The 27776-nt window shown below is 40.6% G+C and overlaps 1 protein-coding gene and 1 long non-coding RNA gene across 13 annotated transcripts in view; both read left to right on the top strand.

Annotated features, from left to right (window-relative positions):
- CDH8 (cadherin 8) overlaps positions 1-7329 on the top strand; it is a 361598-nt gene extending 354269 nt beyond the window's left edge. For all 10 annotated transcript variants that reach the window (XM_069026620.1, XM_069026617.1, XM_069026621.1 and 7 more), the window contains 2 exons: positions 3448-3699; positions 5306-7329. In XM_069026620.1, the coding sequence (XP_068882721.1) occupies positions 3448-3699; positions 5306-5799 (746 nt within the window). In that variant the 3' untranslated portion in view covers positions 5800-7329. The remainder of the gene's footprint in view (positions 1-3447; positions 3700-5305) is intronic.
- Positions 7330-12426: 5097 nt separating this feature from the next.
- LOC138116996 (uncharacterized) lies at positions 12427-27583 on the top strand. 3 transcript variants are annotated; one of them, XR_011154441.1, is made up of 5 exons: positions 12427-12587; positions 13212-13272; positions 13826-13905; positions 23394-23452; positions 26562-27583. It is a non-coding gene; the product is annotated as an uncharacterized lncRNA (long non-coding RNA). The 3 variants fall into 3 exon arrangements; XR_011154442.1 differs by lacking the exon at positions 13212-13272; XR_011154440.1 differs by lacking the exon at positions 12427-12587 and having other exon boundaries at positions 13103-13272.
- Positions 27584-27776: the final 193 nt, after the last annotated feature.

The following is a 27776-nucleotide window of genomic DNA, read 5'->3' as shown; positions in this document are numbered from 1 at the left end:
AGGGGAAGGCGATTGTCCCCTCTCCTGCTGAGCACCTGCTGCCAAGTTAATTCATGCAGCAGTGCTGGAGGTTGTTCCTGGAGGAGACTCCTGCTGGTTTTTCAGCTCTGGGAGAGGGCAATATCCACAGAAAGGAGAAAGCAAATCAGATAAATTGAGTTTATTGCTGATCAGCTGCTAGGATTTATCTTCAAGTTCTAGAAACCAACTAAAATGTCAACTCGGGAGTCATTGTCCTTCATTCAAGAGCCCATCTCTGGCAATACCAAGGTATATTTATTTTAAAACACAGCAATGAAGGGGAAAGAATTTATTGCTAAACAAAATTCCTAAGTCAAATGGTGGACTTGCCACCCATTGGCAAAACAATTTGGTCATTTCATTTTTCTTTTTCTATTTTTCTGCTTGTCAGTTTCTTTTCTTTTCAGGCATAACTTGTTCACCTTCAGTCAAACACAGCAGTTTCTGACAAAAAACAAGCAAACAAACAACCAACAACAAAAAAACCAAACAAACAAGCCATCTGTAAGAAAAGAAAGTTATTCTCTTCTCCTTGTTTGACGTCTCTTCTGAATAGTTCTGACTGTTCCAGCCATGGCAACTTATTTTGCCCTTAACTCATGGTGAAATATCCCAAATCTTGCATCTATTTTGCTTTCTCTCATTTCTTCTGAACTTGAATTGATAAACATTCCTGGTACCAGGTGGTTTCTTACACTCAGCATAGCTTCACTGGTGGGCACTTTATTTTCTCCATCTCTCCTCCTTCCTCTCACTTTTTCTGCCCCCTTCTATTTGGTACTCTTTAGAGTACATTCTTCCTTTTTTACTCAGTTATACTCTGATTTTGGCTTATTAGAATTTTCTGCAGCAGACAGGATGGCAGTGTTTCTCAGGAGGATGGAAGGGATCTGAAGCTGTTCCCAACGAGTGCAGCTTCTCTTTTTTTGTTTCTTCCTAAAGCAGGTGCCTTCCCTGCTTTGCATATCTGTAAAGTGCAGGGCTGTTGGGCTCAGCACACTAATTTCTGCTCCAGCTTGGGCAGAATAGGACCTGCAGCAGGTTTACAGGAAGGAACAGGCTGTATCAGTACAGATTTTAGAGCACTGTGTAAGAGAACTGTAAAAGTCTCTGGAGTTTGGAATAAATGACTACAGATGTGACACTTCTGAGTGGGATTTGTCTCAAAGACAGAAAGAGCTGGATATTGAGCACCACATAATTCTTTTCTCTTTTGAAAGGTTAAAGCAAAAGGATTAAGGATGCAACTTATGCGGAGATATTTTTAATTTTGCAGGAGAATATCAATGGACAGATGAATTTTTTTCCAGTATTTGAAAACAGGGAGGGGTGCTGAGGGGGAAAAGAAGGCTATCAGATTAGAAAAAGGGAACTTTTGCACATCACAGTAATCACTCTTTGGTGGTGCTATACACAGCCATATTCAGGGAAACTGAGCTACTGGATTATTTTCCCAACATAACTTTTCCCTTTTTTCCCTGCAGAGAACAAGGATGGCACTGGGAGTGGTTTAATTTGCACACGTGTGTTAACACCTCTGACACACCCAGCCAAGGAGGAGGAGTGCAGGTTTTGCTCACTTCCAAATGTGTGTTAATTATTGACTTCAAACACACGTGACTTTCCCACTGCACCACACTGCCACATGTGACACCGGGTGTCATCAGGGACTTGGGTCCTATTTGAGTTGTCAGAATTCTTAAGAGCTTATACCTGGAATTTGTCTTCAGTAAACACATATGCTTCCTTTCATTTTAAAAAGGGCACAAGGAAGAACTAGACTATTTATTTAGCTCCAGGGTGCCATCAGTTTTGATGTGACTGTTTCCAACTGGAATAGATAAAACCTCAGGAGTCCTGGGGAAAAGAAAAATATCATTAGGAATACTTTTTGTTCTGCAAAGTGACCATATTTATTCTGCTTTCTGAAAGAGATAATTTTTAGATTGACTTTCATGTGTTGCATATCTAAATGTATGAAAAATGCTGAAATGGTTACATCACCTGCAATGTAAATTATAGTAAGAACCTCTCCAGGCCAAGTAAATGTGATTGGTAGGTGACTGTGCTGTGGAAGGGATAGAAAATCATAGAATCACAGAACGTTTGGGTGGGAATGGACCTGATCTTCAAAAGAAGCCTATTGTCATATGAGCACTCCCAGTATTTTCTTTCCTTCCATGGAATGACATTTAGCATTGCATGTGCCCACTTCAGAGCATAAAATATCAGGAGGCTTTCTGTTGTTCATGATGCGTCAGGAAGGTGAACTTCAACTCCTTCTTCCAAACAAGATGTGCAGCTTTATTTTTAAATTGTCATTGGATCCCACGGCAACACACACAAACAGACACACACATTCCTGTTCTCTGTGCCTGAGAACCTTTTTATTAAACAAAACACAAACAGCAAACTAGTGCAAGTCAACATGCACTTTGTTAGTATAAGTCCTAATATTGAATTATTATTTTATTCCACACACTAAAGCAGTTAAAAGATAGAGAATATTTAAGTATATAAAGAAAACAGAGTTTTTTTCATATTTGACATGCCACTGATCATGGTTTATACCTGAGCACTCTGACACATACAGGATCATTGATATCTGATAGCAGTATGTTCATAACTGGCTAGAATCTGTAATTCTTATAACTATACAAATTAAAATCTGTAAGAAGAAAGATCAGCTTGTGTTCATTTTGTGGTGAACTGAGAACTGAGTGACTCTGAGAGATTTCACTGTGTAATTCCATGGCTGGGTAGGATGCCATGCAGTCAGATGCCTCTTTATATTTCTAAAATTAACTTTCTGCATATGTGTGCAGAGGTAAGAATGTTCTAGACAAATTTCCTGTCTTCCTCCATGGGAGATATAGCCTGGTTTGCTCTATTTTCATCACTTGAGGCCCAATAAATGTTTAAATCACTGAAAATTAGGCCCATGGCCTTTAATGCATTTAGCTTTTCTTTTGTCTTTATATAAAAAAGAGGAATCTTTTATAGCAGGGGAAAAGATTGTGCAATTTGTGGTTGTAAGGCAAGGAAGATTTGTGTTAATTGGTGAATATGATTTAAGTTTGGGTTACTTTCACATTTTGTTTCTCTCTTGTTTTACTGGCTGGATTTTTGTGACTGTGTGACTTGAAAAAAAAATGAATAGTGATTGGGAAGATATCTGTAGGGATATATGCAGAGGGGAAATAAGGGATTGCCATCATCATCCTCTTACCATGTGACATGAAAAAATCCACATATTGCACTTCTTCAGGCAGCTGGACAGAAAGGGGAGGCATTTCTGTGCCACATGCTGCTGGCACAAGGAGGTCACGGAATGTTTGCATCGAGGTTTCCCGAGCACACCAAGGAAGAGCTGCGGGTTTAGCAGCCCCTCTGTGTGCTGAGACACCGCCAATTTTGCCTTTGCAGATAACACCCTGAGCATCCTGGCCAAGCACAGCGGGTTCAGCCGGCAGAAGCAGGAGGTGTACCTGCTGCCCATCGTCATCAGCGACAGCGGCACGCCGCCCATGAGCAGCACCAGCACCCTGACCATCCGCGTGTGCGGCTGCAGCAGCGACGGCATCGTCCAGTCCTGCAACGTGGAGGCCTACGTGCTGCCCATCGGGCTCAGCATGGGCGCCCTCATCGCCATCCTGGCCTGCATCATCCTGCTGCTTGGTGGGTACTCGTGGCACAGCTTGGAGTCACAGCTCCCCTAATTCCCGGGAGCTGTAAGGGGGTGCGGGATTCTGAGAGGAGGAGTGACGCTCCAGTCCAGCACAGCGTGCAGCAGCACTGACAGTGCTGTCAGGACCGAATCCCTTGTGTCCTAAGAGCTGGGCAGAAGCAGAGGGAGCAAAGTCCTGTTCTGAAGTAGTCACACACACTGCTTACAGAATACTCAGGTGTGGAATGGGAAACTGAAAATCAGATCGGGAGTGTGGAGCAGCCAGGTGAACACAGTGTGGACTAGACCTGATGGAAAATGGATCTGTTAGGCATTCGAAGACTTGTATGAATCACATAAGCATAGTCCTGAGCTGGAATGGTCCCACAGGGATCATTGATCCAGCCCCTGGCCCTGCCCAGACACCCCACCAGGGATCCCACCCTGGGCATCCCTGGCAGCGCTGTCCAAACGCTCCTGGAGCTCTGGCAGCCTCGGGCCGTGCCCATTCCCTGGGGAGCCTGGGCAGTGCCCAGCACCCTCTGGGGGAAGCAGAACCTCTCCCTATCTCCATCCTAAGCCTGCCCTGGCGCAGCTGCAGCCGCTCCCCGGGTGCTGTCCCTGGCCCGGAGCAGAGCTCGGAGCGGGGCCTGCGCTGCCCTCGGCAGGAGCTGCAGCCCCGGGCAGCTCTGCCCTCAGCTCCTCTGCTGCGGCCGAGCCGGCCCGGGGCCCTCAGCCTCTCCTCGGGCGGCCCTGCAGGCCCTGTCCCAGCCCCGGCCCTCCTCTGGATGCTTTCTGATAGCTTTATATCTTTCCTTTATATATATTTATATTTGTATATTTCTATTATGAGTTTATTCTGGATTGTAATGTCACAAGAGACACTAAAGCTTTACAAAATAAGCGATGTGGTATATTTTAATAAAACATACAACATTTGTATACAACATCAAGCAAGTGGAGGAGAGAACAGTGAAAGGAGAGTCCTATTTCTGCACTTCGCAGCTTCACTTTGTAACTGAGATTTACATCAGTAACTGAGATTTCATCATTAAGCTGCAAAAACAAGAGAAACCCATTTAGAGTTTTTTTATGCATCTGTCCACGGTTCTGAAATCAAGCTAAGCTCTTTCTTTCTCCCTTATTATCTCATTCTCTTTTTAGTTACGTAATATGAGTCTCTTGCACAGGTAGAAAAAGATACTGATTTCCTTCTCCCATTAGGGTTATGTTTTCAGAAAAACACCCTCTAATTTTTGAAAACACCATCCATAATGTAGATCATTATTGACTATGTGAATAATGATAGCCTGACTCCACTTCCAAAGGGAAAAGTTGAGGCTTGAAAGTAGAAGTATGGGAAATCTTATTGCTTCTATAAAACTGAGCTTCAGACATAAATATGAGCTGATAATCAATGACTAGAGGACTAATCAGAGCTTCTGATGAAATTTCCATCATGTGAAGGGGGTTGAAGTCACAGGTCTTTTGTCTGTTCCCCCCTTATTATTCCCAATTCCACAAAAAGCAACGTCTCACCTTCCCCAGCTGCACTCACCATGTAGTGTTTGGGTTGGAAATGTTTTGCCTAATCAGCTTGTGGTGCTCTCTTTGCAGTCATCGTGGTGCTGTTTGTAACACTAAGAAGACATAAGAATGAGCCTCTGATCATCAAAGATGACGAAGATGTGAGGGAAAATATCATTCGCTATGATGATGAAGGAGGTGGAGAGGAGGATACAGAAGCCTTTGACATTGCAACTTTGCAGAATCCAGATGGAATTAATGGATTTTTGCCTCGTAAGGATATTAAGCCTGACCTTCAATTTATGCCCAGGCAGGGTCTTGCACCTGTTCCTAACGGTGTTGATGTTGATGAATTTATTAATGTAAGGCTTCATGAAGCTGATAATGACCCCACAGCTCCACCATATGACTCTATCCAGATTTATGGCTATGAAGGAAAGGGGTCAGCAGCTGGTTCCCTTAGCTCATTGGAGTCCTCCACATCAGACTCAGACCAGAATTTTGACTACCTCAGTGAATGGGGTCCTCGCTTTAAAAGACTCGGAGAACTTTACTCAGTTGGAGAAAGTGACAAAGAAACTTGACAGTGGATTACAAACTTTTCCCCTGTTGACTTAATGATAATGTAATATTCTAGGGCCACTGCTGTTAGTTAAAACTAATGTGGCTTTTTGTTTTAGAGGCAAGTTTAGCGCCAGTCATCTATAAAATCAACTACATTGTAATGTTGAACCAAAAAAAAAGTATATGTTAGGAGGTTAAGTCTTGTGGAGTGTGAAGTAAAGTATGTGGAGTGTCTAGAAGTCTTTGGATATTTGATATTCACTTGACCACTCTGAAGATGGAGATTTGGATCTTTGATTATCTTCAGTGAATTGAAAAGAACAAAAAAGAAATTGGTGCTCTCTTAGGAAATGGACTTGCAGGGATTTGCTGTTGAACAGTAGCTCCTGCCAGTACGTGTAAAAGCTAAAGGTTTGTTTCTGCATTGCCAGCAAAGATCCCGGCACAGAAATGTTCAAAGCAATATCTTGGTCTTCTTAACAATGCTGAACAGAAATAGCATTGCCAATTCCTACTGGCTCCTACTGTGCAGTGACCATCCATTGTACATACAGTAATTGTTGGCCACGTTACCACAGACTGAATATCATCTTTAAATATTGTGTCAAGCCTTAAAATATTCACATGTTCTTAATCCATTCCAGTGATGGGTAATAAATACTACTAATGTGTAGAGATTCAGGGGCAGGGCTGCAAAACCTTGCTTCACAAAAGGATCTTTTTCTCTAGAAGAAGGATCATTCCTGTGCTTCGTCTTCTGAAGGAAAAAACTGTGAAATGGGATGGACTTACATAAATGAAAGAATTGCTGATTTTATTGCTAAAGATCGAATTTATTTGTTTAATCTTTGAAATAAATATTTTATTGATGTCCATTACTGCTTTTATTTATTAAGACTGATAATCTATAGAGTAAGATTATGAAGAGAACTAAATTATATCAGTTAGATTTTTTTTTCTATATATAATGAATGTTTCATACATGTACATTTTGAAAAGAAAAATGACAAATTGTCACAGTTTAAAGCAGTTCCCTGTCCATTTGCAGTAGCTGAATTTTAAGAGAATGCTGGCAGGAATTAAACTTTCCCAGAGAAAACTTTTGACAGTTTTATATCTTCATAAATCTAGTACCTGGTGTTTTTAATACAAGCACAAACAGCTGGAAGTAAACTGGTTCATGTGAATATTTAAACTATAGACTTTTAGAAATCCACACATATAACACAGTACAGTAAAAAAACATGCTTATAGTTCTCCACTGTATTAGAGCAGGAACCAGTATGTACATAATTTTACTGCTTCTGTTATTAGCATTTTTTTCTATAATATTCATAGTGATGCACCAGGGCTCTTGCACACAGAGAAAGAACACTAGAAGCTGCAAGCATACTCAATTTGTAATGCAAACTTGCCATTTAGAAGTAGCAATTGTATAAGAAGACTACGTATTACATGCAAATCATTTTAATTTTCTACTTTGTTTTGAAGCTATATTATTGTTTGTTTATTTACTCCATGTATTGTATTCAGAGAAACTCCTGTATTGTTTCCTACTTTGTGAAATATATTTTTATAAATACTTTTCTTGTTATTGCTTTTCTTTCAGGTTTACCTGGCCACTACAGAAATGAATCTGCTGGAATAGCTTCAGTTTTTTGAGGAATGTAGTTTCTTCAAAATTATTTATTTATTAGTTGAATACAGACAAAATAAAAAAAAAAGAAAAAGGAGAATATTTGAAACAATTTTTGACAGTGATTGCAGAATTTTGACAGTGACTGGAGCACAGGAATTATGAGTGTCTGATTCACTGCACCATGCTGAAAAACAACCTCACACAATTTTTGTTGAAGCTGGTTAAAGCAACCCACTGATTTTAATTCCTCAATAACACTTGTTCTGCAAACAAAGAATTCTTAACACATCACCCCCAATTTTGCCTGTATTTCAAATGGGAACACTGACTTTGCTTTAGCTGCAGCACGACTTGGTTTAGTGACTCTAGTCTGTGGGCAACTAATACATTAACACCACTTTGGTATGTGTTATAAAGATTTTATTTTATTGAAATTCATGGAGTACCCAATATATTTAAGTTCCACTGCATTAAAAAAAAAAAAAGTTTCTGAATAACTGTATCTAAAAATTTTGGCAAAACACTGAACTAAACACTGAAGTCCTCTAAGGGCAGGAAAGAAGCAGTCCCAGAGGTTTCAATGAAATGAAACATATTTCTGTAACTCACTGCAAGAAAAGCCAAACACACTCTCACTCCTCACTTGCTCCGAGTTCCAGGGTGTTCTGAGCTGCCATGGCAGACCCAACACCAGTGTAAATGGGAAAGGGATTCAGAACTGAGCCAGTTTCTGGTGTCCATCCCAGTCCTGGGAGCCAGGGAAGGTGCTGAGAGCACGGATCATGGCATTGTCTGGGGCCACATCAGCGTTCAGGGCAAGGCGCTCTGGGAGTTAGAGGCTACCCTGGATAGTTTAGCACAGCTCCTTTGTAGGAAAGCTGACAAATGGAAAACCTCCTGATTGCCTTTCTGATTGAAAGTTCCATCTGAGACCACGACAGCGCATTCAGTAATAAGATTTCCAGGAAAAAATCCCATCACTAGCCCTGTAGAAGAGGCAAAGCATGGCAGAAATCTCATCATTGTCAGTCAAAAAGAGATGGGAGTTGTACTGCTGGGCAGAGCCCCAAATTGGGCATTTCTACAGCTTTTAAACAGGAATAGCTACAATGCAAAGGGGAGAAAAAGAATCAATGAATTTCTGACCTGTCAACAGAGACATGCTGCTTCTCGTGTCGTTGCCTTCCCACCAAAGGGAAATCATTAATTCTGCAAACTAATTCCACGTATTTTGAATATAAAATTTATACCAATACATGTTAGAGGGTTAAATGTCGATCACTCAGTTTTCCAGTGTTCCTTTTTTTGACAATAAAATTAACTCAGAGTAGAATTATTTTGGATAACAACAGTATTTAGGGGGATTAGATCATGGTGTTCTACATTTCACATCTAGATTTAGACATATTAGCAACACTCTTATTAAGCATGTAAAAATGTAATTCATCTTTTTCAACAACATTTAATTAGCGATTGACTCATTGCAAGTGACAAGGAAAATGCATTAAATTAGAATTATTAATACTGATAAATTTGAGAAGTAAATTCTCAAAATCTTTTACAAGTGCCAAGTGCCTTAGAGTCCCATTGATCCTGCCTTCACCAGGCTGTTCCTCCCATCATTTGTCACAAATGTAAATGTAAATCATCCCACCCATGAGAGCTGGAATTCTGAGGTGTTGGCCTGCACATTGTAAGGACACAAAATTCAGTTCAGGCATTTCGATACGAAAGCACAGTGAAGGGGATGTGTGTACGTGTTTATTAAATGCATCTTGGGTGGCTGAAGGTCCTCAGCGTGTCCTGTCCTTTCCAGCATCTGAAAGCAGAGGCTGTTTGTGTGCTCTGACCTTGAAATCAGACCACAGCAAGCTCATTTAAATACATTTTTTTACCCAGTATCATTACACCTTTTTGTCTATGATGACTTTGAGATGACTTTGAAATGACTGTGTAATACAGAGGAGAGAAAACGGCTCAAGACTTTCATTTAAATCAGCAGTTGCTGATCACAGGAGAAACATTTAACACTATGGCAACTCCAAATCCCATCAGCTCTCTGGCAGCGCAGCAGTGACAATTCTCAGTCTGGAGAACAGACAGGATGTCTGCAAAATAGTCTGCTTGGAATAACTCTATTTGTACAGCTCTGCTAGAGATGGAGCTGCTGATTTTAACAGAAAGAGAAAAATAAATCAGCTCTACTACATCCGTGCAGTTGCATCTACCTACAAATGTGCGTGGCAATTTTTTTAGCAGCCTGCCTGGTCGTGGAATTCTAGAAATGGATAAATGGGCTTAGAAAGCTTCTCCAAGGTCTGTCCAGCCAGGGGAATTCTTGGCAGGTAGCCTGTTCCTGTATCTGATTTTCTTGGGATATAGTTTCAGTCTGAATGGAGCTGTTTGGCTTTCTCTTCCTTTGCCTGCTCCTCTCTCCACCACTTCATCTATCCTGAGCTGGAATACTGGGAATATAATGTTAGGAAGTTCATTAAGACCGTGTAGCTCTTTTTCTCCTGGTCAGTGTTCAGGGACTGGAAAGTGCAGCTTACCCAGGATAGTGAGGTTCACCAAGTTCCCTTCCTGCCCTAGGAAACATTGAACAGTCTGAATTACACATATGAAAGGACTGTTCCTGTATTTAAATTATGCTCAAAAATCTGAACCTAATGATGGTGCTTTTTAATTAATAGAATAATATAAATAATAGAAAAAAAAAAAAGGTTCATTAGCAGATGTTCACAAGTGGTTCTGATCAAGAGAAGTGAAAAATTCAAAAGTTCATCAGAGCTGCACTGCCAGGACAGGGGACAGGGCTGGATGGGATATTGGGCAGGAATTGTTCCCTGGCAGGGTGGGCAGGCCCTGGCACAGGGTGCCCAGAGCAGCTGGGGCTGCCCCTGGATCCCTGGCAGTGTCCAAGGCCAGGTTGGCCATTGGGGCTTGGAGCAGCCTGGGACAGTGGAAGGTGTCCCTGCCCATGGCAGGGGTGGCACTGGATAGACCTTAAGGTCCCTTCCAACCCAAACCATTCTGTGATTCTATGTAAAAATATTGCTCAAAAAATTATTTTTCAGATTTAGAAAGTTTTTAGCAGTGGCAGGATAGTCTAGTAAATTAGAGCTTAGTAAAAATAAAAATGGAAAAAATAAAAAGTGAGACCATTCACTGTTGTTAGGTTTTGCTTTCAGACCACAGCACGTGTCGTTAGCAGAAAATAGAAAGTACTGATGGAGTGAGCAATGAAAGCTTTCTGTGCTCTATCATTCAGATAAATTCGACTTGTATTATTTCTACATTTCTACACTATTTGTGCAAGATAATATTCTGGCTTTGCAGAAGGTGGAAACCAATTTAACTTGCTGTGTAATTCACAGTGATGGGTTTTGTAATCACACTGCAAAATGAGTCTAGCTGCTCTATTATACACTACTGATACTGGCTTATGTGCTGCAGAACCAGACCCTCTCCAAATAATGTCACAGTATTCTAAATGAGAAAATATAAAAGTCCTGACAATGCTTTTTGTGCAACTGCAACTAAGACATCTTCCAAAATGGCTAATAAAAGCGAACTGAAGCTCTGAGTTTCTGGCAGAGCCTTCTAAATGTGCTCATTAGCATTGCAACAAAACTATCTCTTCTTTTTTTGTTCCTCCTACCCCCCCACCTCACAAACATGAAACCAGTGAAATAAACAACATGAACATTTCAGCCTTCTCTTCAGAGGGGATATGGAATAACTTGAAAAATTCCTTTCCTTCTCCTTCCACTCCTTCTGGTGCCTGTTGGAAAGAGGTCTGTGAGATGATAGGCAGAGTGAAGAGATGAGCAAGGGTTTCCTGATTCATTCCATGGCTGGAGAAAGCATTTCTGGTATGGGGGCAGTAGTACCCTCTCCTAATATTTTTTTGTGCACTCCCAAAATCCTAATTAAATCTAATACTGACTGCTCAAATTCCTGTTCATCAGGAAGTCCCAGGCCAACCATCTTGTGGTAGATACCTGTAGAATCATGGATTGGGTGGGCTTGGAAAGGACCTTAAAAATGATCATTTTCCAACCCCTGCCATAGGCAGGGACACCTTCCACTATCCCAGGCTGCTCCAAGTCCAGCCTGGCCTTGGACACTTCAAGGGATGTTCATCCAGTCTAAATACAGACTCATTCCATGGGGCTGAGGAACACAGAGATTTCTTCCTTTACTGCTGTGGAAAATCTCTGATTTGTGAAGTCTGGAAGAAGCAGCCAGAAAGGCAGCAGGCAGGCAGCACTGATAACTGGTGGTGGCAAAAGGATGGGTGATTCTGGAGTGGGTCCTCATCTTGTGTCTTACTTGGGTCTTTGTGTCAGCCAAGCCTAGCCTTCATTGTTTTACCTTCAAAATATTTAACAGCAAAAAAAAGTCAATCCCCTGCCTTTCATAACAGCTTGTTTTTGAATTATAAAGCAAGTCTTTTGGTTGGGGGGCCTTTTTGTCATTTCTTTCTTTGTTAGTGGAATGTTCCCTGATGGCAACACTGACACAGTTCATTCTGCCAAATTTCACAAGCTGCCAGTTTTACCGACGAATATGAAAACAAAAGATGTGCATTTTTTTAAATGAAGTATTTTTTATATCATTGGGAGCAACAAAGCCAGTTGAATCACCTTTAAAATAAACTCCAACACTTCCACATTTCCTGCCACAGATGGGATTGCTTTTGGACTCATTTTCAGATGCTGATATACCAGCGCTGGTAGTTTTATATGCAAGGGAATTCCTCTTTAGACATTGCTGAGGAATACGTTTCCTATATTTTATAAAAGAAAAATATCATGACTTTAACCCAGGGACGCAGAAATAGGGTGTTTTACTTAAAATCACATTAATAAGTAGAATTCAGAGCTGAATTCCAAGTGCTGGTGCAGTGTCTCAGGTGTGAGATCAGAGCAGCTGGTTAAACCCCAGATTATTTTGGCAATAGGTGTGACCTCCTCCTTCACACGGCCCAGGGCTCTTGTGCAGCTCTCAAGCACAGGGTGATTCTGCAGGGCTTCATCCCAGCCTCTGCCACAGCAGAGTGGGGAAGGTGGCCAAGAACCTGTCACCTCCAGAGGGACAGATGGACTTTCTGGTCTTTGTCCCAAGATAAATTTTACAGCTTCCTTCCAGCTGCTGCAGTGCCAGGTGTGAGCTGGTTCCAGCCGTGGCCACCCCGAGTCACCTGTTACACCAAATAAAGGCAGGGTATTGTTGGTAAAATAGCATTGCAACACGAGCAGGCAATACAATTAATCCTCACCAAAAAAGGCCAAGTGTGAATCATCAAATGCTGTAGGGTTTTAATGGATATTTTCCAACCCTTTTATACCACATGGAGCAGCAGCCATTTATTTTATTGTATATAATGCTTCTTCACAAAATTCTCCATAAATAAAAGTAACAGTGGACGACAAAGGGGCTTTATTTAGACTGTTGTGTCTGCTGCTTCTGTTTCCATAATTTACAAAAAAAAACCAAAAAATCAGGAAATTTTCAGCCCATGATTATATAGACCCATTGTAATATTTGACCAAAACAGAAGACTCCATTACTCTCTTCTTTCTGTCCCATTCTCATGAATGCTTTGGCTTAATTAATTAATTAAATTTAACGTTGTGTCTGCTCTTATCCATGTGGCAATTCGTTTGAGAGCTTTTTAATTCAGACTCTAGTAAGAACCCTTTCCTTTCAGGCAGCCTGCTAATATCAGAGAGGGAGGAGAAACGTTATCTTACAAACCTGTGATTGCCTTAATAACTATTTTTCAAGTTTTCCCACAGCTTCTGCTTCTGAAAATATTTTATCATTTAAAAAGATACGAAAGAATTAGGTGAGTGGGGTTTTCTGCAATCCTAATGGGACACAAACAGAATCTGGTAGTTTTAAGAATTTACTTCCCCTTCATGATGGGCAAATGAGCACACATTGATGTGAAGACTTTTATTGCCAAAAACCAACAAATAGTTACAAATAGAAAGAAAAAAGACATCTAAAATTGTTTTAAAAATATATATATTTTCCTAAATTTTCAGAATGATTTTGTCTAGTTTTAATTTCCATTTCCAGTCATATTTTCAGTGTGTTTTGTGGAATTTTTTCTGGCAACAAGTGCATATACTGTCAGTCATAGGAAAATAATCTGTGTGAAGAGAACACACGTTATTGCTGCAAGTGATCCTTTCACCATGGAACTTGATGGCCTGATAGCAATTTAGTTTCTGGCAAGTAATTTTGGGAAGTGTAGTCCTCCTGGAGAGTTTGGATGCATTCATTTGTTACAAGCTGGGTAAGGCAGGGATGGGCCTGACCCCTCACTGTGCCAGCTGCTCCAGGTGTGAGGGGCAATTTCTCAATTTCTGTTTTTTGTTTCTAATTGCTTTTAGGTGGTGGGTGAAGCAGAGGAAACTAGCAAGGCACTAAGATGTAACTCAATACATCCTGATCTATCCTAATTCCTGCTCAGGTAAGTGTGTACCAACAATTTTTATTAAAAGCCAGAATTCAAATTTTGGAAGTGCTGATAAAATATTTTCATGGCACTGGGTATTACCCATAAGACATTCAAACAAGTTTCTAGAGGTGGTGAAGAGCTAACAAAGAAAAAGGGGTACAGCTGAAAAAAGAAAAAAATAAAATTATTGCTGTGAGGAGTTTACCTGCCACAAAGGGTAGAAGCTTTCCCTGTGCAGGGACACAGAGTGAGATCTATTCAGGACTTAATTAACACCTAGACCCACAAAATATGGCCCTGTGCACTGCAGTGATTTTCTCTGAGGGCACAAGCACAGAGAATAAGTTTCAAACTTGCAGCTATTGCCATTCCTCTGGCAGTCTCACACATCACTGGAACTTCACAGCTCTGCTGTGCAGTGCAAGCTGGAAATGCTCCGAGTTGTACCAGACAGCTGGTGAGAATTCAAATAATGTACAGGAGCTGAAAGGGAGTGAGCAGCTAAAACATGAGGTGCCACTTGTAATCCAGTCTCTGTGCAGCAATCTGGGGCTGACTATAATTGTTTTTGGTGTCTGTGCAGTAAACCCCAAATCAGATTGGGGATGCAGTGATTTGTGGGATGAGGAACAGAGCAGAAAGCAGCATAAACAAGAATAAAAACCCAGATTTTTTTTCTCAAAAATAAACTATAAATATGAGGCAGGGTATGTGTGTATAGGATGAGAGAGAATGACAAATTCTCAAAATTTTGACAAAGATTCTCCAAACATGGGCATTTAAATGCCTGACATTCAGCCTTTATAGAAAGGACTGATAGGTCAGTTTATATAGTTCTCAAGCATTTTTAGTCTTGTGGGATAACTTTTTGAAAACTTATGCATCTACTCAAATTATTTTCTTCACTGCTCCTATGTGCAACACAAACAACTTTATTTTTTCTTGATATAAAGAATCAACATCACAGTCACATGATGTGAACAATAATATATGTCTGACAATCTGACTATGCCTCAAGTAGAAGTTCGTGTTTCAGATTGCCTTTCACCCTGGGGTGAAAGACAATCAAACATCTCACAGGAGCTCTTTCTGATGTTGCAGTGTTTCATCCTCTGATTTGATGATATTTATACAGACCCTTTGCCTATTGCAAATTGAAGGAATGAAAGATGAGGTGGGCTTTTTTGAAAAAGGAACCACTCTGGCAGGTCCATTTCAGAGAAACAGCATGGAGTAAAGAAATTGTTTTCATCCAGTTTGGTAGAATTTCACAACAATCAAAGAACATAATAATTACTTTTTCCTATAAACTATTTTCTAGAACAAATGGATTTCTGCATCACCACTGATTTGCACATGTATTAGGGAGAGAACCACAATGATTCTGATGATCTCATTACTGGTGCTAAAAGAGAGCTGGAGTTTTCCCTGAATGCACAAGTTTAAGCCTGAGTTTGACTGCAATTTGATACACACAGTCTGGACAGCACTGACTGAGCTGGGAATTGCAGACCCTGCACAGCTCTCTGCAGACTCTGATCATCCCAAGTCCTGATGGCAGACAACACTCTCATATTTTCCTTAGAGAAAAAATACATTTGGAGGAAAGCTCCTGAGTCCTGCTTCCCTGCTGGCACAAGTTCTAAGCAAGTCCAAACTTTGTAGAGGCTTCCTTTCCTCCATAAGGCTGGAATGTCTTTGCAGGAAAAGCAGTGCCAAGGTCTGTGTATGGCCATAGGATGCATTCCTGGAACTATCTAGCTAGAATTAGCCTAAGTGAGTTCAGCTATATCAGAAAAGGTTGTTCTGTATCCTCAGGGGACCAGAGCAGGACTATTTTGCTCTCTCACAGTAACACAGAGCACATTCCTCATAAATAAAGAAAGGCATTAGAACCATAGCCACAGCAAATGAAGATTAGAAGTAAAATTTCTAGTCCCTTGTAAAATTAATTCCTCTTGACAGTTAAGAAAAAAGACTTTCAGATCTTGTTTTGTAAAAAATATGCGTTAAGCTTAAAGCAGATCTATGGGACTATAAATAACTTGAATTTTTGAGTGGGAATTGTCATTGTAATACATGGATCAATAAAGAGGATTTATGTAGTCCCCATGCAGATACTTCAGAACAATGGTCAATTCCTCATTACCCTTTACTCTGAGCCTGTCTCAGTTTATGTGCTATTCTTTCAAAAAATATTCCTGACTGATGCCTGTGTGCTTTGCTGATGATGTTCCTGTAGAATGTGTTGCATGCCAAACTTTTATGTGGCCAGAAACAAAAAAAAATTCACCCTCCTGCCAGTTCTCCCCTCCCATCTCTCCTCTGGTTTCTGACAAGAAGGCAGATGTACTTTCCTAACCTAAATACCATTTAAATAGTTATCTTTTTACTTACCACCCTTGGTACAGCAGAGATGAGCTGTATGTTCACCACGTGTTTTGTGTTATGTTGGAGTCCTGGGTGATAAAAGATTTTTAAACATACACTAATCATTTAAATGAGAAATAGTGTCCCTTTCAGGAGCTGGTACTGTCTGAACAGATAACTGTGTAAGGAGAGCAGGAGATAAACTTGGTTTAAATGATAAAGTCTCTGAAAAAAAAAAAAATTAAAATGTGACATTCAAGCTGGATAAATTCTGAAGTCCATCTCAACAGTAAAGAAAGAATAAGGACAATTTGCCCTTCTACTGCCTGAGATAAGTGAATGGTAGAAGGGAAGGGAAAAAGGAGCAAATGATACCGGACTGGTGAGAGACAAAATGATGGAGGTTAAAAAGTCACCGCTATTCACAGAAGGTTCCTCAAGCGTTAACCTGGTTATTTACCTCCCTACTGGAGCAGAGCAAGAACACATTAATAGTTTAATTAATAGCCAGGCTTTAGAGGCTCCAGCATTGCAAGGCACTGTACCAATTTTTTCTTGAGAGATTGGTTTCATCAAGAGTCAAAGTGAATTGAAGGGGAGCAATACACTTCTCTCTCTTTAATGTACATTATTATAAGTTTTTCTTGCTGTAGTAGCTGGACGCCTCTTTTTTTCACAGTTACCTGCACGACCCCTCAGAGCTGTAACAAGGTGCTGTTTGACACCTTAGACAAATTAAATACCTGAAACTGAGATGCTGAAGGAGTTGGGCAGGGCCACACACAAAGTGTAATAAAGCAGGAACCTTAACCAAAAACTTGTGCGTGTCCTGTAAGACCAGGAGAGCTTTCTTCCCTCTGTATTAAAGCAGACAAGAGTTGGAGCAAGCTAACAGAACACACTATAGCTGGAGAAACAGAAAATAGCAGATTTTGTGCTTCTGTTGTTTGTTTTCTCTTTGTTGGGTTAACAGAGTTGGGATGTTGTTCAGATGAAGTGAAAAAGATCCTTCCACTGAGTCTTTCAGTGTGACCAACTAATAATTAATGATTTCTTAATATTCAGTTCAATATTTTCTCAATATTCAGATAAGTGATCTGCCTCATTCCTTAGGAATATTTTAAATGAACCAATCTGGAGTTTCATAGTTCAAAATCTGGATATTTTTTGGCCTGCAAGTTAATTTGCATGTCCCTGCACTCCTGAGAGGTTCCTGTGAGTGCAAAGGAAGTACTGTATGGGAAAGGTATTTCTGAGTAGTCCAAATGGGGATGGTAGTCTCAAGAGATGAAAAAATTACTCTGGTTTGCTTTTTGTACCAAAGGGATGCTCTGGATAATCAGTTAAAAAGCCTTTGAAATGAACCTTCAAAAATTTTAGAATCATCCCTTCCTCATAAAAGGCCTTTTTTCCATCACATCAGTGAGATGAAATGAAGATAAAGGTTGCTCTGTTTAAAATTATTTCCTTCTGACATTAGTTTGAATTTGGCTTTTTTTCACTCTCCAGCAATCTCAGTGGAGATCATGTGGCACGGGCTGCTGTTCCCATGCTCAGAGACTTTACATTTCAATGATGTGTTTGTATGCCTAGATCTAAGCAGATGAGTAGTGATTTGAGCATGCCCTGAATCTGGAATGTGCTGTCCTCGAGCTGGGGAATAAATGTACCCAGCATGGGTTGGTTGTTCGTGTTCCACAGGGAGCTGGGGCTGCAGAAGAGGATTCTGAGTGTCAGTGATGCTGAGCTGAGCCTGCCCTGCACTCACTGGGAGTGAGGTGAATCCCTGGGTGGATGGGACCTGCTGGGAGCCCACTCTGGAGTCCACTGGCACCCACAGCAAGGCTCTGTTCATCTGAAGGATCTGCTTTGGCATGGGGAGGTCTTGGGTGAATGGCCTTGATTTCTGTCCTCAGCTGGGCTGTGAGGAGAAAACACATGGGAAAAGAAGTCTTGGGAAAAATGGAGGGTGCATCTTGTAGAAGGAAATAACACACTCTGGGTAATACTGGAAGAAAGCTTTCAGGCTTCTCACTCAAAGCCTTGATATCCAGTGTTCATCACAAGCCTGTTACTCTTCATTACAGCACAGCGTGTGTGATGGTGATGAGAGACATCAAGGGTGCTCCCTCCCTCCCCCTCCACCACACCCCTGTCTCCCTTGGGATTGTCTCTGATAGTGTAAATCGTCCTAAAATAAGAACACCCTATGGGAATTGCAGGAGGAACTCTCTGGGTGCTCAAATAATGAACATATTCCAGAGATAGGGAGCTGTGATGATTGACTTTGGTGCACATCAGCCTGCAAAAGGATAAAAAAATGTTAGTGGAGACTGGGCCAGCTGGGCAAAGTGGTGTCCCAAGGTTGCAGACAGGTTCTGGGTGGATCCTGTCCCTGGCAGGGACCCCTGCAGGGCATGTCCAGGTCTAGCCTGACCACAGGGGACACTCACTTTGGGATGGGTGAGTAAAAGCGCTCAGGTTGTCACACAGGGAGATAAAACCCCAAAGCAGCTCCACAGGGGCTGTGTGCCTGAGCATTCTGAAAGGCCACAGGCTGCCAACCTGTGCATTCCCACCCAAACCTGTTTCTGTTATCACCCTCTAGACCTGTTTCTGTAACAGACTGCACTGGCAATAAATCTGACCATAATCACCCACAGAAGCAGCACTGTATTTCTCGTGCCTCAGTGAGAGCCTTCTCTCCACTGCTCTGCTCCAATGTGCCAGCTGTGACCCAGATAAGCAGGGGATCTTTCTGGACAATGAGTTTTCTTTGCAACTGTCATGATCCAGAAGGCTTTAGGTAACAGCATTCCATAAACTATCCATCCAGATTCCCAACCATTTCCTCCACCAGTGAGAATCTGCAGCAATTTCAGTCAAGTCATCCAGAGCCAGCAGAAGCCAGGGAAAGGAACTGTCCCTGGGTTTGTCTAATATCCTGCTCCTCGATTTCCACAGGAGGAATCAGGCCCACATATGGACATTGACCCCAGTAACCTCTGTGTAACAATCCCCATTAGCAATTCTGCTTTCATCTTGCTTGCTATTTTATTTGTCCTCTATGATAAAAGCTCCTAGGTATTTTTTTTCCTTCAGTTTTAGGGAAAAACACTAGGCCTGAAGAGAATGCAAATGACTTCTGCTTTGTTTTTTGTGTTGCTTATGGATAAAAGGATGAGATAATAGTAGTTCCATAAAAGATCAACATTCTTTAAAGGTATGACAGATTATGCATTCTTTGTTATCTAAATATTTCCTTCTCCCCATTCTCTGTGTTTTGAAAACAACAAAAGTTATCAATCACCTGGAACTGTGCTGATGTTTCCATGGCAGTTTAACAATTAGGTCTGTTCACCAGGGGCTCTGATTAGTCCAATAAAATCCTTTGTGCAATTCTTTCAGACAGAATATAACCCTGTGTTGCCAGCCTAGGAATAAAATAAAATTATTCTGGCCACAGGCACTTATTTTCTCATTGGTACACAATACTTGAGCCTTAAATGCCTTTATTGTGCTCTTTTAGGCTTCTCAGGGCAAGAGCCTGTGACCAGAACAGCCCTGTGAACAGTTTGCTACATTTGCCCAGCTAAGCTGCACATCAACATCTAAAATTGCCCCTTCTCCTGAGCTCTTGTAAACCAAATTTAGGAGTGGAGAGATTAAATAATCTCAGTTGATTAGATGGGTTCTTCTACCCACTGTCAATGTGCTCACAAAGCTGCCATGTGAGCCCCATCTTCACATGGCCTTGGCTTCCACGAGGAAATCCCACCCCCACAGTTGTGATAGGAGTGAAGTTTCTGTCCCACTTCTGTTTATGTGCTCCTGTCCATCCATGTGGCACTGCTGAGCTGTAACATTTCCTAGGAAGGGGCTGGTACAACTGACATGGGAAAAATTTCAGATTCACACTGGACAGAGCAATAAATAAGAAAAATATGGCAAGTAATATGATTTTTTGTGGGGCTAGGTGTTTGACACTTTACAGTCTTCTTTTATCGTCTTTGGGGATATTTTAAATTAAAAAACCTGATAATTACTTTGATTTCTTTGAAAAATTCTCCATTCCATTAAACTGAAAAATAATAGTGTCTACAGTGGATTAATTACATTTACCTCATTATTCCATGACAGCTTCCTCACACTAGAAATTTGTGTGGTTTAATTCTGTGTTAAAATGGTACAAGTCTGTGCTGTAGACTAAAAGAACATGAATCTTGTGGGAGGGTACAACCAGGTGATGCTATTAGGTTAATGTTTGCAGAGTGGCAGAGCTGGCTTTTATTGAAAAACAGAAAAAAGGAGATAGAGTGGCTTCAGAATGGGACATTAAGCAAATGACTCACTCTTGCTGATACTTTTTGCCTGACAGTGCAGGACTCCAAAGTAAAAATAACTGAAAGGTATTTGAATATTTCATTATCATTTTAGTCAAGGGTATAACCATATCTTGTCTGAAAACTCTTGTCATCCTCATTTTTTTTATGTTCAAGCAGGGAGCTTTTGGTTTTTCTTCCTGTCAGTTAATGTGACCTCTGCGCTTCTCTAAGAATAGAGGGGAACCTGGTGGAGTGTGAAGATCTCATAAACAACTAGGCTGTGCCAATCAATGCCAAGTAGAATCAAAATATGGTCATCCCTTTTTATTCAGAGGGAACAGATGCTCAACCCACATCATTGCCAGGGAGACCTTGGAATTCCTGAATGCCCCTGTTGAACCCTTAGAGATGGAAATGGACATGCAGAGCACACAGGTCTTATTAAGGTTTGCATATGGATCAATATAAAAATTGAGGTATCACCTACCTACATGCAGCCTATAATTTCCTTTATATTGATTTGTGAGTATCAGTGCTAATTTTAGTCTTTCTGAGAGTGTATGTTGCCTTTTCTATGAACAAAACAGCAGAGGCTGCCCTTTGAAAGTACCTTGAATTTTTAGATGTGTTCCCAGAAGCTGGAGCAATGCCCAAAGTTATCTGGTGTAAAATCAGTAGACTTTGCCAAGTGGACTATTATTTTGAGTGTTTTATGTAACCAATATTTTGATAAGAATAATATATAACTACAAATGCTATTTCTTGTGGAGATGCTCTCCCTAGTAGATATCAGGGGTTTACAAAGGCACTGAGGTATCTGTCAATATATTTGATGTATCTGAAGTATTCTTATAGATCTGTCCATGGATGTCTTATCAGATAGCTGGTTATGTAATCACCATGATTATCCCAAATTAATGTGCTGAAAATTATAATGTATTGCACACTTCATTTACATTATTTGGTCTTATTGGATTAACTCAGATCAGCAATGCTTGTTCTCTCCTGCATTGGTTAAATATTTCTCTTTTGGGGATACTGTTCAGCATCAGCCAAGTACTACATGATTCAGGATGGACATTGGCACAAAAGCCCCAAATAATCCCTACACAGGGAACAATGTTGGACTAATCTGGAGGCTTTTTGCATGAGTGCAGAAGAAAGAGTGAAATATGAGGACATGTGCTGTGGTAGATACTGAGAAAATCTAGGGTGGCAGAAAGTATAACATGACACAGCAGCCTCACACTTAATTTAGTGTTTTTTTCCAGGCTACTGGGCACATAGATTTTGAAAATTAAATATTTTTACTGTGTTGACCATTTTTAAGTCAGGAGTGTTGTCCAAACGATTTTGTCCTCTAGTGCTCCAAGCTGCCTGAGATTCTTCTATCATCTCAATATTAAAAATGCAGGCAGCAGCAAAAAAAAATCCTAATATAACACAAGCAAAACCTCTGTAAAACCTCCTTACCCCACTCACCTCACCTTGAGATGAGTTTTGGAATTGAACTTGATTTTAATGAAATGAAAAATTGAATGTTCACATTCAGACCACACTCACTTTTGGTATTGTGCTTGCTCACCAGATATTTTTCAGTGTATTCATCTTCTCACAGTCCATTGGAGAGTCCCATATTCAGCAGCTGACTACCTTGGTAGCAGCTCAGCCCAAGCTAACAATGTTTTCCTCAAAGATAAAACAATAGCAGAGTTCTTCCAGTAATGCAGGATTTTTTTTTTTTTTTTGCTTTAATGTCTTGTCGTGTTATGCTCGGATGTCAGTTTTCAGTTCGATGAAATGAAAATTATATCCTTAAGCAAACAATGGGGGATTCTGCCAGTGTGACCTTTAGGGTCAATCATCTCATTAGCAGTCAGCTTTTACAACTGCATGTTATTTCTAGGAGAGGGATTTACAAGCTGTTACTAAACAACAAATTAAATTGTCCATGAGCCATCATCATCTGATAGAGAAATTCCCCGTGGGTAATATGCTGCTGCTTTCTCAATGGGACGTTTTGGAAAATTTTAATATAATTTATTTTTTACCAGCATAACCTTTATCGGGAACAGTGCCTTTTTTATGATGACTGAGAACTGTGCCACCCGTGCAAACAGCTCCAGATGCACAGTGAAATTCAACAGTCACAAACCACAAGCCTCATTTTAATGAATGCTCACAGGCATCTCTCTCATCTGCTAATTGTTTTCAATCAAATTTAAAATACCACAAATAGAGAGCAGCTCAGTAGTGCATTACAGTCTCCATTAACTAACATTTTTTTATTAAATATATTTAAAAAGCAATAATCTGAGAAGATAGCTTCAGGAAAGGTTTGCATCTCTGCATTTTGAAAACAGTAGTATTGTTTCAAATCAGTTGTCAGGCTGAGCGTGATGTGATATAATAAAGAAATATGTTGTGACATCATATATCCAACATTCTTGAAGATCAGCAAGGGCAGATTTCTAGTGTGTCTGATGGTGGTGTTTTACACTGACAAATTTTTCTGTACAAGCACTTCAGTTGCTCTGACAGGGACCCCTCACTTTGCATATTTTTCTGTTTCTGCCTTAATCTTTCAGGTATTTCAGTCTTAAATATCAGTCTTCTCATACAAAGTCTGTTAATTGTTTTGTTTGCAATCAAATTGCTCATTACTTCCAGAAGTCTTAAGTCATTGTGATGTTGTGTGTTTGAGCTTACCTCACTTTTGTGCATTCTTTTTTAATACTGTCCTTTAAAAAAAACAAAACCAAAAACATGGTCTGGTCCTAATCTATCATTTTCCCTTGTGTCCAGACTTCATGTTCGACTGAGAAACACTGGTATCAAGACAAGTCCAGAGAAAATCTTCTTCTGTAAGTCACTGTGCTTGTCCTGACATCTCTTTAGACTGTGCATGGATAGGCAGAGAATTGGAGATCTGCTTCCCAGGCTTCTGAACTCCTTACAGACAAGTGGATCTAGAAAAGAAAGAAACAGAATCCTGAGTCAGGTACTTAAAACAAAAAAACCAAAGCCTTCCCCAAACTTTCCTACACTTTATTATTTAAGTGTGTTAGATTTTGGCAGGTGGGGTAGGGAGACACAACCTTGATATTGTAAGTTTGAGGAAAACAATGCTCACTTTTCATAAGAACTAAATGCACTTTGTGAAATCTACCTTGATCTGTGCTACAGTCCAGTCAAGTTGGTCAGCACTTGATCATTTACTTCCTCTATGACCTGAATCAGTGCCAGACTATCTTCCCAAATACAAAGACGAGGATTTTTGAGAAGTTTGGTGACTCTGTAACTGGTAACACCACCCACAGCAGGCCTGTATGGTGACCTTGTGCTTAAATTCATGGTAAATATATAAAAAATGCCCTGCGGGACATACAACGTGACATAAAACTATTCTAATTCCTGACACAGCAGGAATGTAAACCCAGTTATTTGCAGAGAGAGCTTCTGTCAAGGTAGTGGCTCTACAAAGGTTATGACTTTTTTCCAGGTTTCCATGAATAGATGTATCTAATTTAGACTAGCAAGAAGGCTAAGAGAATATGGAATTTTCACCTCAAGAAGGGCATGGTCTGTGCCTACCTTCTGATATATTTGGCATGGACTAGAAAATGGAACAAATTACTATGTTCCAAGCTGTGGCTGTCTCTGGATCCCCAGAAGTGTCCAAGGCCAGGTTGGACATTGGGGCTTGGAGCAGCCTGGGACAGTGGAAGGTGTCCCTGGGCATGGCAGGGGTGGAACTGGATGGGCTTTAAAGTCCCTTCCAAACTGGGCCATTCTGTGATTCAATGATTCTGTGATCAATTCTGGATAGCTCTCAAACAGATTCAATTAAACTGTTACTCAGCCAAAACTCACAATTAGATTTACATTGGTTTTTTTTTTTCCTCTCACATGACAGAAGAACATTGTCTAAACCCCACAGTGGGTGTTCACATTAAAGAAGGAACTATATTTAAGGACAGTTGAGAGCTTTTGGAAAACAACTCAGCAGAAAAGAACAAATAGCAATCGTTACTTTAAACATGTGAGGATGTCTTAAGAGTTAGGTATTCCACATTCTCCAGTGATAGTATTCTGTACTCCATGCTCAGCTCCAGAAACTGCATCTCAATGAAAGACTTCTGCCAGATCCTGGGTGTCAGCCACTGGCATCACTGTCCCACGTGCTTAATTCAAGTCCCTCACAACCACTCGAGTGGCTTCTGGTTTTTATTTCTGCTCCCCCTGCCCAGCCAATGGCACGGCGAGCTGGGGTGTTTTGTTACATGCGTCAGCAGCAGAATTGCAGCTGGGTCTCACTTGAGAACTTTTATTAGAAAGATGATGCATGAAGCAGAAGGAACACAGCTTGACTTTCAGAGCCCAGACTGAGGCTGTTGCTCGAGCAGTTGGAGGAGTGGGGGAAAGGCTTTTGACATGCAAATTTCGCATGGTTTTGGTACAAAGGGGAATGATGGGTGATAAACACTGTGTCCCATCGTATGCACTTTGCAGTGTGCAGGCTGAGCCACAGTTTGATACGTGCACCCGGGGGAAGGAGCCAAACAGGGACTGTGATAGGGACTTGATAGGGACATCAATGTCTACAAGCGGCTGAGCTGCCGAAATCCCTGTTGTGGTATTGACAGTGGCTGAAAAGGGCATAATAAGGAGCAGTAGTGTGAAATAACTGCATGAAAGGAAACACTTGAACATTAGGGAAAAAGAATCCCTAACAACGAGAAAAATTACACAACGAAGTACCTATTTTTAGAGATATTTGAAACGTCGCTCTGTGCTGTTCCAAAGTGTGATTTCACTTGACAAGGAGTTATAAAAATTGCAGGTTTTTTACCAATTGTGTCTGTTCAGTCACATTCACTGATTTTTAGTGACAACAACTTGGTTTTATACCATGTAGTTCTTGTCACGGGCACTGACAAGCAACAGAGGGAGAGAATAAGGTGAAGTTTACTGGGCTTTGGTTAGAATCAGGAAAATTGGGGTTCTTTAGGGTACGTTGACAGTGACTTCTGGATTCCTGAAAGAATATTGATATTTTTCGACTAATTTTGTAGTAATAGAAGTAAACACGTCATGTGAATTAAAGTGCAAAATTCAGCCATATGGCTGCTCTAAGCAGAAGCAGAACTTTAAAACTGTGGAGCAGAGAGTTACTGAGAGTTGGTGTAAGAATGTGAAAGAATCAAGGGGTCTTTTTTTGAGAAAAAACATCTTCAATTAAACTGCTGATAGTGCTACCTAGCATCTTTGTGAAATCCAGCGTAGTAGTAGCCTTTAGGTCTCAGTCTCATTTTGCTAGTCACAATGAAAAATGGAAAAAAAGTCCAAAGTTTGGAGAAGTATGAACATGCTGAAATGCACAAGAAATGGTGAAAGTTGGCACCAGATCCTTTCTACAAGAAATAATGAAGTTTGCATTCAGAGTTCCTTTTGAGTGATGAGCTGTGATAACACTTTTTATTATGAGCAGTCAATACTTGACAGTCATGAACCACAAGAAAACCATTATATATATATTTATATACATATATGGTACGGTATGGCCTTTAAAGTTGTGGTATATTGTGTTTAGCTTAGTTTATTTTAAGATAGATCAATACCACCTGCTGGATTTGAATTTCTTAGTTTCCAGGGCACTTGCTAGTATTGTGGCTAAAAAAATGAGTGCCCAATCACAATGTATATTCTTTTTTATCACTTAAGATAATCCAGGTAAAGCAGCTTATGCACACTTAAAGAAATACACTGTTAAAAGCATTTAAAGAGGATTCAAGGACAGAATTACTGAAATTCTGAAAACATGCTTAAAGCCTAATTTTCTCTCCTATATATTAAACTTTTCAAGGTTTTTAAACTTTCCTCTTAGGTGATCATTTCACGTTTGTTCATTAGGCCCAGGGATGAACTCCCACATCTTTCCACTTGTAAATCTAAACAAGATTTCTCTTTCAGGTCACTGGGAAAAGTTATTTGGTAAATAGAGTATTGTATGGATCCACGGCTGTTCCACCCTGCTGGGTCTTTCCTGAGTGTATTTGTCCCTCAAGAAGCAGGATCTGGCTGCCAGTCTGGAAAGCCCTGCCTGCAGTCAGAAGGTCTGGCAGGTGTTGGTTTGGGTTTTTTCCCCATTTCAAGCATTATTCCTGGTAATAATAAGTCTGTTTGCTGAAGTAAGGTGCTGGTGGTACCCCTTGTGCAGTCTGGAACTCTCTACAAGTGTTTGGAACCTACCAAATTATTTCCATCGTGTCCTGGCAGCAACAGCCCTCGATTAACTCCGGATCATTTTGGCACTGCAGGAGCAAAAGGAATAAACTTTTGTCTCTAATTAGACACGGCTGGGTAGATCCATGGATCAGATCCGTTGAGAGGGAAGGTGCCATTCCAGCCTGTCACGTTGCAGAGCAGGGCAATGCTGTAGATGAGAGCTGACAGAACACGGCTCTGTCTGGCGTCTGAGCGCACCCCTCGATGCATCGCTGTGGAACAGCACCGTTTGTTTGCAGTGCTGCAGCCAGCTCCCAGGCCAGCTGGCTCCTTTCCAGGAGTTTTGAATTACCTTTGGAAGATTGTGTAAGACGTTCCATCCAGTAGTTTATTACTACAGAGATCTTGAGCCAGATCATCCTTTCATTTTCCCCTGTATTTTTCTATATTTCAGTAAGGCAGTAAGCCCTGAAGCCAATTTGCAAAACTTTCAGAGCAGTTCTTCCAAGAGGAAGAGGAAGTTCTCCTGTGGCAGACAGGGGCTGCAGAGTCCCCATCTCTTGTTGTGTTTGTTGTCTTCTCTCTTTCTTACACCTTCTAGAAATACTTCTTTACTTATTTGATAGAGTTTTGTCTTATGATACTGTCAAAAGGAATAAAATTAATGAGAGCACTGCAATGCATTGTGGAGAACTTGATTGTTTTTTTTAAACCTGCCCAGTTTCTAGATGGCACTGAGAGCTGTGTGTAGTGTTTTAGGGTTCAGACCTCAGTTCCATTCCTTTGCCTGAATTTTTGCCAAGCCTTTGTCCTCATACCTCAATCTTCTGTACCCTAAAACATGAACAATGAAATTGACCTTTGTAAATCACTTTATCACTCTGCTAAAAAGCATAAGTTGAAATGATTTTTAATTTCTTTTTTTGGTAGGCTTTGTAAAAAAAAAACAAACAAACAAAA

Source organism: Aphelocoma coerulescens, chromosome 11 (genome assembly GCF_041296385.1).
Source record: "Aphelocoma coerulescens isolate FSJ_1873_10779 chromosome 11, UR_Acoe_1.0, whole genome shotgun sequence".
Taxonomy (NCBI): Eukaryota; Metazoa; Chordata; class Aves; order Passeriformes; family Corvidae; genus Aphelocoma; species Aphelocoma coerulescens.
Note: the sequence above shows the minus strand (reverse complement) of the source record. Positions and strands in the feature narration are given on the sequence as shown.